Source organism: Haliaeetus albicilla, chromosome Z, assembly GCF_947461875.1.
Source record: "Haliaeetus albicilla chromosome Z, bHalAlb1.1, whole genome shotgun sequence".
Lineage (NCBI taxonomy): Eukaryota > Metazoa > Chordata > Aves > Accipitriformes > Accipitridae > Haliaeetus > Haliaeetus albicilla.
The window spans coordinates 40565699-40578304 of NC_091516.1; the positions used below are offsets into that span (position 1 = coordinate 40565699).

The 12606-nt window shown below is 43.4% G+C and overlaps 1 protein-coding gene across 7 annotated transcripts in view; it reads right to left on the reverse strand.

The window, feature by feature from the left end:
* ZNF462 (zinc finger protein 462) overlaps nucleotides 1-12606 on the reverse strand; it is a 96427-nt gene that overhangs the window by 5156 nt on the left and 78665 nt on the right. For all 7 annotated transcript variants that reach the window (XM_069776729.1, XM_069776730.1, XM_069776731.1 and 4 more), the window contains 2 exons: nucleotides 6439-6662; nucleotides 3926-4058 (listed from right to left, as the gene is read on the reverse strand). In XM_069776729.1, coding sequence (XP_069632830.1) covers nucleotides 3926-4058; nucleotides 6439-6662 — 357 coding nt within the window. The remainder of the gene's footprint in view (nucleotides 1-3925; nucleotides 4059-6438; nucleotides 6663-12606) is intronic.

The window sequence follows — 12606 nt, forward strand, 5'->3', positions numbered from 1 at the left end:
CTGTCAGTGATTTATGTAGTTAAATATCACAAAGCAAGGTGCTATGTCAAGAGGAACACCAGAAAGTAAGTCAATGCCATTAGTTCAGTTTACATTTGGATTTTAATACCTTATGTGTGGTACAAATCTATAAAGACACTGCAACACACAGACGAGTTATGGTACAGGGACAAATATTTATGGAAGGTAAAAGTTTTAGAGGCAAATGCTGCTGTTCGGTACAAGAACATACCTACTGTATAGTACACAATAGCAAGTTTATTCGGGGCCTCTGCAGAGAGGAGATATGCAACATAGAGGCTGTTTTGCTCAAATAGGGCGGAGTTAGGGTGGTTCAGCCTGGAGAAGAGAAGGCTCTGGGGAGACCTTGTTGCAGCATTTCAATTCCTAAAGGGGGCTTCTGAGAAAGATGGGGAGAGACTTTTTACCAGGACCTGGAGTGACAGGACAAGGGGTAATGGTTTTAAACTAAAAGAGGGTAGGTTTAGATTGGACATAAGGAAGAAATTTTTTAAGATGAGGGTGTTGAGACACTGGAACGGATTGCCCAGGGAAGGTGTGGATGCTCCATCATTAGAAGTGTTCAAGATCAGGTTGGATGGGTCTTGAAGCAACATGATTTAGTGAAAGATGTCTCTGCCCATGGCAGGGGGGTTGGACTGTATGATCTTTAAAGGTCCCTTCCAACCCAAACTAGTCCATGATTTATACTTGCAACTCCCATTAAGATTAGCAAGTGCTAGTCTAGTCAATGCATCACCTCTTCAGAACACACTATCGTGTTCACCCTACCCCACGATCAGTTTTGCTTCTAGGGCTGTGAATTTGGACGGCTTCTCTGGAGGAGTATCAGAAGCTGCCCTTCTCTGAGGCCTGCAGAAGAGAGGTAACAGACTGCACAGACACCTGACCTCTTTGCGGTTTTCCTGCATCACACGTACAAGCACTCATGGACATTTATTTTTGTCTGCTGTGGAAAAACACCTCTCGATTCCAACTTCTGCTAAAACCAAGACATAAAGGTCAGTAAAGATAGGCAGTCCCTCTGGGATGCAGTGCCTACAAGGGGGAGCTGTTCTTTCCACGGTGTATGCCAGAGACCCTCTTTTCTCCCCCTCATCTTCTTCCTCCCAGGTCAACATATCTTCTACCATCCGTTACCAACAGCCAATGACGCCCTTCCTTTCCCATCCAAGATAGCAGTTCAGCTCTGCTGAACTCTGCTGCTCAGCTCTGCCTGTGCACATGGCCAATAGCCCTTCTTTGGTCCACTATCCAACCGCCCATTTGGAGAAACAACACACTCTTTGCACCTGCAGTACTGCACATACCAGCCAGAACATAAAGTGGTGAATGTAGGCAGCTGTTTGACTCACGGAAAGAAATCCTGGTTCTGCCACAGTCACAGACTTCAGAGCGTTCAGACAGCATTTGATTCCAGATACTCGGAGCACACAGAGGCACTCTCAGCAAATCCCACTTCCTGCTAACACCACAAAGGCTAGAATTGTCAAAAGCACCCGAGTGGCATACAGGATTACACAGTTTGATGTGGTTTGAAAGCTGTGACAGCATTAGACACTGTGACAGACTATTTAAAACCATAGGTCTGGTCCTCTGCTAACAGGGCAAACCATTTCTGTGTTAGAACTGTCTTCTGAAAATCCACAGGGAGATGTCAGCATGCAACTCAGCATCCAACCATGCCTTCAGTTCCTGTCTCACTGGGACATTTTCAAAAAGTGTACCTTGCATCTTGCACCTTATAGTGGTAATCCACAACTTGTTGAGAAAAATATAATCAATACAACTGGATCTTTTCTAAATACCCTTGCTATAGTAGGCATAATGGTTTTCTGCATTTTCTACCTATTTTACTATCATGTATTACAAATGGTTACAGATTAAAAAGAAGAAATAACAATGGTGAAACATTGACCCTACAGGGTAGTCAGGAAAATAACTCCAAAGCAAACTTGAAAATATGCATGATTTTTTTAGACTGGTCAACTGAACAAGCACGCAGAAATCATTTTAGCCAGTCACAGATTTAAAAAACACGGATAAGGTGAAAAAAGTACAAAATAAAAATTAGAATTATGAAGATACTATCCCTTGCTCAACTATTGATCACATGAAACATGGGGATAACACTTATCTATTATCCCTGCAAATTTAGATTTCCAGCATAAAGGTGGTATTTTTACATTTTCACAAGCGTAACCTAAAGCCAATTTAAACAATGAACTTCACCTTGGGCTGTCCCCCTCCCCATGGTGCATTTACAGGGATTTGTAAGCTTGGCAGATAGCACCTTCTTCTCCTTGGTCTAGATGCCATGGCTTGCAAGGTCACTTCAGCGCCTGTGCTTGTATGTAACGCTAAGGTAATCCTCACAAGGACAGCATGACTCTTCATCCCCTGCTAGCTGTGGGTCTATAGAAAATATTAATCAGTCTGCTACATCTGCAACTAAGGTGAGCTGCTCCTTTAGTCAAATCATTACACAATCATTAGTCCAGCCATGAAGCTCTGAGGGTTGAAGCTGTCCCCAAACAGACACCCAAGCATGTTTCCACATGAGTTACTAATGTTGAACTCTGAAATGCATATAAAACAAACATCTCTTTAGGTCCTCTGATTTTTCTGCTGCTCTTGTGAAGGGTATTTTTCATTAAAACATAAATGGTTTCCTATCCAACTTGCTTCCTTTCTCATTTAAATAAAAGCTATCACTAACCACACTTGAAGTGAAGTGGTGGTGATAAGCGCAGACTGAATTTATGCTGCAGGGACACTAAACAAAAGCCAAGACACTGGGGTCTTGCTATGAAAAGGTAAAAGCATGATCTGAGCCCCTCCTGTTATGTAAAGAACCTGTGAACCCAGAAATTGGAATTTTTCAATGTCTGAAAATATGTAGGGAGACACGTTTTCTTTTGTGAACTCACTCCTGAGTGAGTTTGAAAGCTTAAAATTCATGAGGAAAAAGGTAAACATGGTGGCGTACCTTTAGTTAAAGTACATAGAACTTGGCTTACTGCGGTCGTCAGCATCAAGAGGGTGGGTGACCCCAGGAACCTGACATTCAGACATCATAGGTCTAAGGATGTTAGAGTTGTGAACATACTGCATTTGACTGACGAACTGTGCACCAGAGCAGACTAGACAACACACAGTTTACATCAGATACTGCAATAACCTGATTTTCATGGGGGAAGGTTGTTGGAAGGGAAGGAGAAGAAACCTTTAATTCAATTTACAGAGAACTTACTTTTTTCCCTGCTGATCTAACTTGGACCAAACCAAAAGCATGAGCAAGCACATGGCCTAGCCTTGCTGAAGTCAGTGGGATTAGTCTTAGATACGAATTTAGGCAGATATTTAAATACACAATAGTACAGGTGGGGCATGGACCTACCCTGGCTCCAGAGCTGCCAACTGCAGCAACGGCAACAGGACTGACACTGACAAGGAATGCTGGACACAGAGTTAAAAACATCCCATAAAAAAAGTTTGGCCACAACCCCTTCATCCCTTGCTTGAACAATGCCGAGTGAAAAGCTGAAAATTGGTTACCAAAACAGAAAATCTGACAGACCACTAAAATACTCCACTTATGTAGTTTTCCAAGCCCTTATAGATGTTATCTGCATGGGCAGAGAAGTCACAGATGCTATCTGTGTTTTCTCATAGTACGTATTTTCCGAACAGCCAGAAAACTTGTAATAAGGATTAGAAACACAAGATTCCCCCAGGAGCATCAGTGTCTTCACAAAAGTCCCATTCTGCTCCTGCTGGCATGCCTGCATGGCTCTACAGGAATGTGCTATAGAGTCAACAGCTGACCTTGCTTGGTGGGACTGGTAGGGCATGTTGCAGTGCCAAAAAAAAAAAAAAAGAAAGAAAAAAGGGCTGCACTGACCTCTCTCTTCAGTCTTGGGGCTTAACTCTTCTTCTTTTTCTTCTTCATCACTGCTGGAGCTCTCTGTTTTCCCCTTCATTTGTTCCAACTGGTCCAAGTTAACCCGTCCAACCAGCTCAAAATTACGACTCACCTTTGAAAGAAACACTTTTGTCAGCAATCAGCACAATCAGTAGCTAATCAGAAAAATCATCACATATGCAGAACAAAATCGAGTACACCCCAATGCCTGCTCAGCTAGATGTGACATGCAGTCACCTGATCAAATTAACACACATTTCTTTTCAATGATAGTGATTCTTCTTTTGCTGTTTATTTTGCATTTCTCATTTTTGGTTTTCAAAAATTAATGACATTCAGTAAACCGCTCTCATTTCTTCCTGGTTTTGATGTATTAAAAAAAAGTATCCAAGAAATGCAAAACACTTGAAGTTGTATTCTCTTTTTATGGGACCATTCAATGGCTGTGATCAAACACTGCTATTGCACATCCACATTGAAGGAAAATTCTTTGTGACTGGTTCATTCAGCTTCATTCATGAAAGGTTGGGTCTTTTACTAAGCACACGTGTGCCACATACACTTTCACTCATTAATAACAGATTAATTTTCATTATGAAGGGCTGCAAAGTGCTTTGCAAACTGATACACAGACTATAATGGGAACACTTCACCCAGCAGTCAAATTCAGCTAACCCTAGGGTGAAATGCACCAGCTACTTAACAGCTCACAGCAGCAGTATGAAAAGAGCAGCTTAGGGCACGGAATTCAGGAACTCCACCACATCCAACAGAAACAGCAGAGGAGCACTCCAGATTTACAGCAGAGGCAGCGCATGGAGCATGACACTAGGGCTAGTATTTGTTGGATGAGAAGTGCCCTCTGAGCTCATTGATTACTGCTGGGAAGGATTTTGGATTCATCTGTCATGCAAAGAGACAGCCCTCCAGCAGCACAGGCACTCAGCCACAGAGGCAGACAGGATGGAGACGGAGGAATGAGCGCAGAACAACACCTCCTGCAAGATGCTGAATGAAATATCAACACCCACTAACTATTTTTTATCCCTTTGTGGGAAAGGGAATGTGAATAAACCTAAGGAGCATGTGAATTAGACTGTAGTATACCTTCAAATAGCAAACTATCCTAAATGCGGTGGTATGCAGATTCCTAGCACTACTCTGTACAGACTGTTGTGATGAGGTTCTCTGATTTAACATGTTACCCACTGAGATTTAAACAAACAAGACCTCATGCAAGGCTCTTAATTCAGTTCAGCTCATGCACAGGAACTCTTTAAGGTGCAATATATCTTTTGGGTGTCGGAGCCCAGAACTTGGACACAAATTAGATAAATTAGCAGAGAGAAATGAGGAAAAGATACCCTAAACTACTGGCACTGTCACTGCAGGTCCAGATTGGAAGGGAGAGCTGAGTAAGGGAATCATCTTCCCAGCCTGATGCACTGTGTCTAAAGAATGAGAACTAGTGCCTCCTGGATATGCCAGGTGCCTAGCTGTGGTGATAAGGAGACGTGGAGCATCTCGTGTACCGTGTGAATTGCAGAAGATTCTCCAGAAGTAATAAAGAGGGAAGATAAGCATAGCAGGCCAACATAAGTTTACAGAGTTTGTTTTTATAAGACAGCCAAATATTTCTGAAGCATGAAAAGTTTTGCTGGGACTGCTGCTGCTGTCAGCATAAATGTATTTGGCTGTAAGGAAAGTGTCATTCAGTCAATGAAGTAGGAGTGAGTTTTTAGCAAGGACCTGGGCAGCTCAGCTCCAACAGGCGGAGGCATATAGCTGCGTCCCCTGGAAATGTGACAAGGAAGCACTCTAAGAAATACTTCAAAACACATCTCAGTTCTAGAACTTAAGTGTCTCTCAGCTACACAGCTCACAGTTGCAGAAATTCAAAGCTAACAGTCTGTGGAAAGCCTCTAATGACTTCTCAAAGACTGGATCAGGTCTGCACTCAGGCACTCCACAAAAACTCCAAAGCAATCTTAACTTAGGACCTGGTTATACTTGCTGTTTATCTTTCTCTTGTTAAATGTAAAAGAAAATGTATTGCCCTCTTTGTTATTAAAAAATGCATGGCATGTCACGCTGCTGAAGTTGCCAGAGCTATCTTATGTTTGGAATCTCCTGTCTTTTAGAGGGGCTGAATCACACAGCCCTGATATTGATTCACAACCCTTTTTTTTCTCTCTTTAAATAAACCTAGCATAAAGTGCCTCTTCCAGATAATCATACTCTGCATACAACAGCCTGCCAATTCTGATCAATCTGAACAGCTTTAGAAAACATCAATTTCGAGTTTCTAAAGAAAAAAAGAAATAATAGAAAATAAAGGAAGTGAAGCCCAACAAGGGATTAGTTTCCAAGATTTGGGGAGGGAGAGAAAAAAATCCAACAGCAAGTTGGCTACTCAGAGTTGACATGCAAGTAAACTAATACAGCATTTGCAAAGAGTAGATCGCTACGAATTAAAACTGTTTGGATGTTACCTTGTGCTCATCTCGAAGGTGAGCGTCCAGCTCCTCTGTGTGTTTGGTCTCATAGTAGCAGAGTTGGCATTTGTAAGGTTTCAGTTCATTGTGCTTCTCTATGTGCTGCTGCAAGCTCTCATCACTGGAGCAGGTAAAGGTACACTTATCACAGCGGAAAACAACTCCCTGCAAGTACTTTGACAGTTTGGAACGGCAGACTTCAATGGGAACGACCCGCTCTTCTGTAGGGACAGGACAACATTCACTTAACAAATTTTATGAAATATCAGTCCCACATGTCAACTGTTTGGGCACTACCACCCACACAGGGAATAGGGTCTGTTATATAGGTAGGCAGTCTATCTATAAAGGAATGGGAGCTAAGCTGGACCAACACAAAAAACACAAGACAACAATTCTTTGTCCAATGACAGGGTTATTCCTCCAAGGCTACAAATGCAGGTGTCCTCACTAATGTAACTGCTTATTGGGTGAAGAGGATGGAATGGAGGTTTAGGAGCAAATACGACTCCATCTGTGAGTCAGAGTAGCAGAACCTGGGAATACAAAAGCAACCATAAATCAGCCAGACCGAAAGTCCATTTTCATTCAGTACTTGAGAACAGCCAGGAACGGCTGCTAGAAATGTAATAAACAGGGAAGCTGCAGGGTGCTTCCCAATGCATCACCCTGCTGGCTCTATAAAAATCATAGCTGGTATCCTCAACATCACATCTAAAGCTATTCTCTGGGGACTGAGAGGGTAAGCAAGGCAGCACCTTTCCCTGGAAGGGGCTGTGCAGTTCAGCCAGGGGCAGAAACTTCCCAGCACACCCACAGCTTTCAGAAAGCTCAGATTCAGAATGCACACATGATGTACTGAAAATGCTCTTGATGAGTTTTTAAACTCTCCACTTCTCAAACAAAGCACTGACATTTAACAGAACAGCAATTAATTTCAGTAATTTGACAGAGACAGAATCCAATCTGTCTAACACTCATCCACTGTGGTTCCCCGAGCTGTGCCACAAGGGAAACCCCAAATTTGACCCTTCAGCTGAGGGTGACCAGAAGATCCTCATTATGAGCTTTTGTTACTCAACTGGCCTTTCGAACTAAAACACTGAAATTTAGTATTGTTACTCCTTATGGACTGCAAATTAAAGGAGGAGTTTGATTCTCCTCGTGCAGGTTCATCCCTCATGACAGACTAAAACAAACAAATGAAAAAACAAGGCCTGAATCTCAGATGGTAGACATGAAGGCTAGGGGAATGCAAGACGTGGCAATCCACATATGGATCTGAGTCAATGGGCCTTTTTCTTTAGAGAGGAGGGTAATATCACATCCAAAGACAGCTACAGAAATACAAACTCCCTTAGGGTTTCTGGAAGGTGACAAAAGCTCCACTGTTCATTCACTTTTGGCCAATCCACATGTTACCACTGCTCACAAGACATTTTTACAGCCCAACAAAATACTGCATCCTGCTCAGCTTCTCCCTGAACACAAAAGTTATCCTATCTCATAACTTCCTCTTTGGCTACCTCAAAAAGCGGAGGTTCTTCCCAAAGCCATGCCTTAAAAAAAAACCCTGTGGACTTGTAATTTTTTTCTACACCAACAATAACTTCTCTAGCTATAAAGATACCAAGTTGTGGCCATTCAGGGTGGGAAAAGGGGAGGGGAGAATAGGGCCTAAGAGACAACAGAATTTAAAGCTGTGATTCTGGGGTCATAAGAAGACTTTTTACAAGGTGGTTGTAGCTGTGTGCTTTTGAACGCACTGAAATAAGTGACACAGCTGGTTTCAAAATTGAAAAAGTCAAGTGAAGTTTTCAAAAAGAGAAATACAAATTAAAATACTTGAAAATTCACTTTTGCTCTAGTACCTGGCATAGATTTAAAAAGCTCAAATATGGGATGGTATAAAACTTTTTATCTACCAGTGTAGAGTAATGCAACATTCCCTAATTCACATTAGCAAACCCTATTACCTCACAATCACACACACACTCCCCAAATCAAAGGCAGCACAGTAACATGAGAAAAGCAAAACAAACATCAATTCTAGCCTGAAGGATTTCACTTTCAGGAGATGATTTAAAACTTTTACATGATGTGTCCGTGTCAGTGAGCTTCTTCCAAGCAAAGACTTTGGAACTTGCAGGGTGTATTGGTTTTATGTGGCAAGGTTTTGGTAGCGGGGGGGGTTACAGGGGTGGCTCCTGTAAGAAGCTACTGGAAGCTTCCCCTGTGTTCGAGAGAGAGCGAGCCCATACCAGCCGGCTCTAAGACGGACCCGCTGCCAGCCAAGGCCGAGCCAATCAGTGATAGTGGTAACGCCTCTGTGATAACATTTTTAAGAAGGAAAAAAAGTGGGGACAGTAAGAAAACAGCCGCCAGAGAGAGGAGTGAGAACATGTAAGAGAAACAAGCCTGCGGACACCAAGGTCAGTGCAGAAGGAAGGGGAGGAGATGCTCCAGGTGCCAGAGCGAAGATTCCCCTGCAGCCCGTGGTGAAGACCCTGGTGAGGCAGGCTGTCCCCCTGCAGTCCAGGGAGGTACACGGTGGAGCAGATATCCACCTGCAGCCCGTGGAGGACTCCACGCCGGAGCAGGTGGGTTCCCGAAGGAGGCTGTGACCCCGTGGGAACTCTGCGCTGGAGCAGGCTCCTGGCAGGACCTGCGGATCTGTGGAGAGAGAAGCCCACGGAGCAGGTTTTCTGGCAGGACTTGTGACCCCGTGGGGGACCCACGCTGGAGCAGTGTGCTCCTGAAGGACTGCACATCGTGGAAAGGACCCATGCTGGAGCAGTTCGTGAAGAACTGCAGCCCGTGGGAATGGCCCACGTTGGAGAAAGTTCATGGAGGACTGTCTCCCGTGGGTGGGACCCCACGCTGGAGCAGGGGACGAGTGTGATGAGTCCTGCCCCTGAGGAGGTGAAGCAGCAGAAAATAACGTGTGATGACCATAAACCCCATCCCTGTCCCCCTTGTGCCGCTGGGGGGGCTTGGTGGAGAAATCCGGGAGTGAAGTTGTGCCCGGGAAGAAGGAAGGGGTGGAGGGAAAGTGTTCTGAGATTTCGTTTTATTTCTCATTTACCTTACTCTGGCTGATTAGTAATAAATTGAGCTAATTTTCCCTAAGCTGAGTCTGTTTTGCCCGTGACGGTAATTAGTGAATGATCTCTCCTGTCCTTATCTCGACCCGCAAGCTTTTTGTTATATTTTTCTCTCCCCTGTCCAGCTGAGGATGGGGGAGTGATAGAACGGCTTTGGTGGGCACCTGGCGTCCAGCCAGGGTCAACCCATCACACAGGGTTATTTGGATCCAGAACCTCCTATTTTGTAAGGTGATGCTCTCATCTCCAGCTTGCCCCTACAAAGCTCTGTTTATTTAACTACTCATTTAGAATGCATTTATCATACCTGGGCAACTGACAAACTCACAAGCAAACCATAAAGCCCCACAGACAAATTGAAAGAGGTAGCTTCTTCATCCATGTGTAGACTTCTTTAAAGTTCAGCAGTGTCTAAACAAAGACTACTGTATACGCCTCACAAAAAGATGTCCTGAATTGTGGAACATCTTAGCAAGAGGTGTAATTAAAAAACAACAATAAAATAAACACCAAAAAGCATCATCTTGGTTTAAGAAACCAAATCCTTTCATTAGACTGAAATATTTGGGCTAATTGTCATGCAGATCAGGGATTAAATTGAAAGGCCATTAATGCACTAGGTATTTGCAATACAGTAGCTCAAAGCAGACATATGTTTTTTTTGCTCGAGGCATAAAAGAACCCATGACTCTATCAGTCCTTAGTTGTAAAGAAAAATCTTTACTCACCGACACACCACAGCATATACAAGTTATTTCCTTCCCTTAAAGGAAAACCAAGTACAAAAACCTAGTTCTACTATCAAGACACAGATCAATTATTTGGTCATGTTGGGTGTTTGAAAATCTGCATTTTTGCCTGCAAATCCAAGCTACAGTAACAGAACATGTAGCATTTGCATTCCAGCAGCCAAAAGCAAGCACAGCACAAGGTTCTGCATGTATCAATGAAGCTGTGTGTACAAGGGATGCCAGAAACAACCACGTGCAAGGAATCAGGATATGTAGCAACGAAGCCTTTGGGGAGGTAGGTGAATTTGAAAATTTGACTTATCTTAAAGTTACTATTTATTCAAGAGAAGCGGGTGTGATTTCTCTTAAATGGAAGAACAAAATCACTATGTGTACCATGAAGAGAATAAAATGATCGGTAAAAGAAGAAAAAATAATGCCCCAAGGTAAAGTAGACCCAATAGTGATCTTGGTAAGTTGCATTCAGCCCTGGAAAATACCAATGTGTTCCAAAATGTGTGATGGGAATGTTACTGAAGGCATAATGAAAACTAATTGCATTGTCCAGACTAAATTAAAGGCCAGCACCTCTGTGCTGGCCACAGAGCAAGCATTCACTGTCTCCTCTGTATCTCCTCTCCCCAGGCTCACCTGTCACAAAGGTCAGGAAGAACTCGAGAGCCAAACTTACTCTCTTCACATACCTGCCTCTAGCTATGTCAGTTGCCTGCTACAGGCCACCTGTAATGAGTCTGTGCTCCATCTGTACCCACAGAAGGGATGGTGAACTGCTTTTACACTGATGAGGAATAGGTGATACATGGAAGAAGGCTCTCGGAAGCTTCCTGTTTGCCCTCATTCTTAACGGCAAGCAAATTCCTTGCCTAATTTTTTCTCACTAGGCATTCAGGCTCCTAGCTGATAATGCTTTAGCCCTGTAAAACATGGCTTCTGCAGCCATTCATTAAGAGGCATATACTCTCCATTTCAAGCACATGCTGTTTCATCAAGGATTAGGGGTGCAGCAACTTAGAAGTAATATAAGAGTCATGCATCTGTAAACATGTCTTTTTACACAGGAGGAACATTAACTATGAATGGATCAAACCCTTCACTCTTGATTTTACACACTGCACCACTCCATCTACCTCAAAACTAAGTTTCTTGGACCACAGCTCAGGGCTATGCCCTTGTTTTACCAATGCAATGGCTGTAAAAGAGGAAGGCTATCTATCTCAGACTACATTCACCATCCCTCAGTCTCTCTTTCAGTGCATGTTAAATCTTATCAAAATTGTCTGCTTCAGCTGCCACACAATTAAACACAACAGTAAAGGGCTTTTTTAACTAGATATATGCACCAGGAAGAACTTTAAAGAAGGACCCTACTTCCTTTATTGCCTGGATGCTTGACGCCAGAGATAACCCTTGTCCATCCCTCAGTGGCCTCTGAGATTCTTTATCAGCTATAATCCCATTTGCATTAAAACTTCTTGTACTCTGTTTTACCTCTCCCAACGCTTTAGTGGGTATACTGTTATGTCCTTTGCTATCAGCTTTGTTTCAGCAGCACAAAGGCTCGAGGTTGGTTTGTGCAACTGAAGCAACAGCTCTGCAAAAGAACAGACCCACAGTGTCACTCAGGAGGTAACCACCTCCTTCCAGTGCTGTACAGGCAGTACAGCTCCTTGAGCTCTTGAAGTGCTCTTCTACTTCAGCAACTGGACATTCCCAGTGTCAAGTCTATGCATAATGGAAAATACCCTAACTAAGCCCATCCAGTTCTCCCTCAGCCTGTATATATGTATTTTAAAGGTCTGGCAGTGTCCACTGGAGCCCTGGCACAACCACAAAACAAAGCACACCTCGGCAGCACTTGGAACCGCACAGTCCTCTGCACAGGGGTTAACTAAACCCTCTTCTCTACAGTGAGCTAATTCTGGAGTATGCCCTGAAGCTGGGTGAAATCCAACATAACAACACCTTCAAAGGCAGGAAGTAAAAGCTAAAGCATCTGCGAAACCCTTGCAACCAAATAAGGCAGCTTTGTAATGTGCTTTCTGAATCATGGCACGTCATTTTTCTCAGATGTTCCCTCTGAATAGCCCTGCTAGCAGATAGAAATTTGTATGAACTCTGCCAGCCTCACTGCTTTGGTACAAGAAGGACTTTAAGCTACCAACACTGAAAAGTGGTATGTTACAAGGCATTACGATAGCACTTGTCACACCAGGATCTCCTCCAGGAAAAAGATGGCATGCAAAACTTGTGTTTGCTCACCACCAGTACCCTACTGTGAAACTCGGCCCAACCTGCAAACAGGCAGAGTG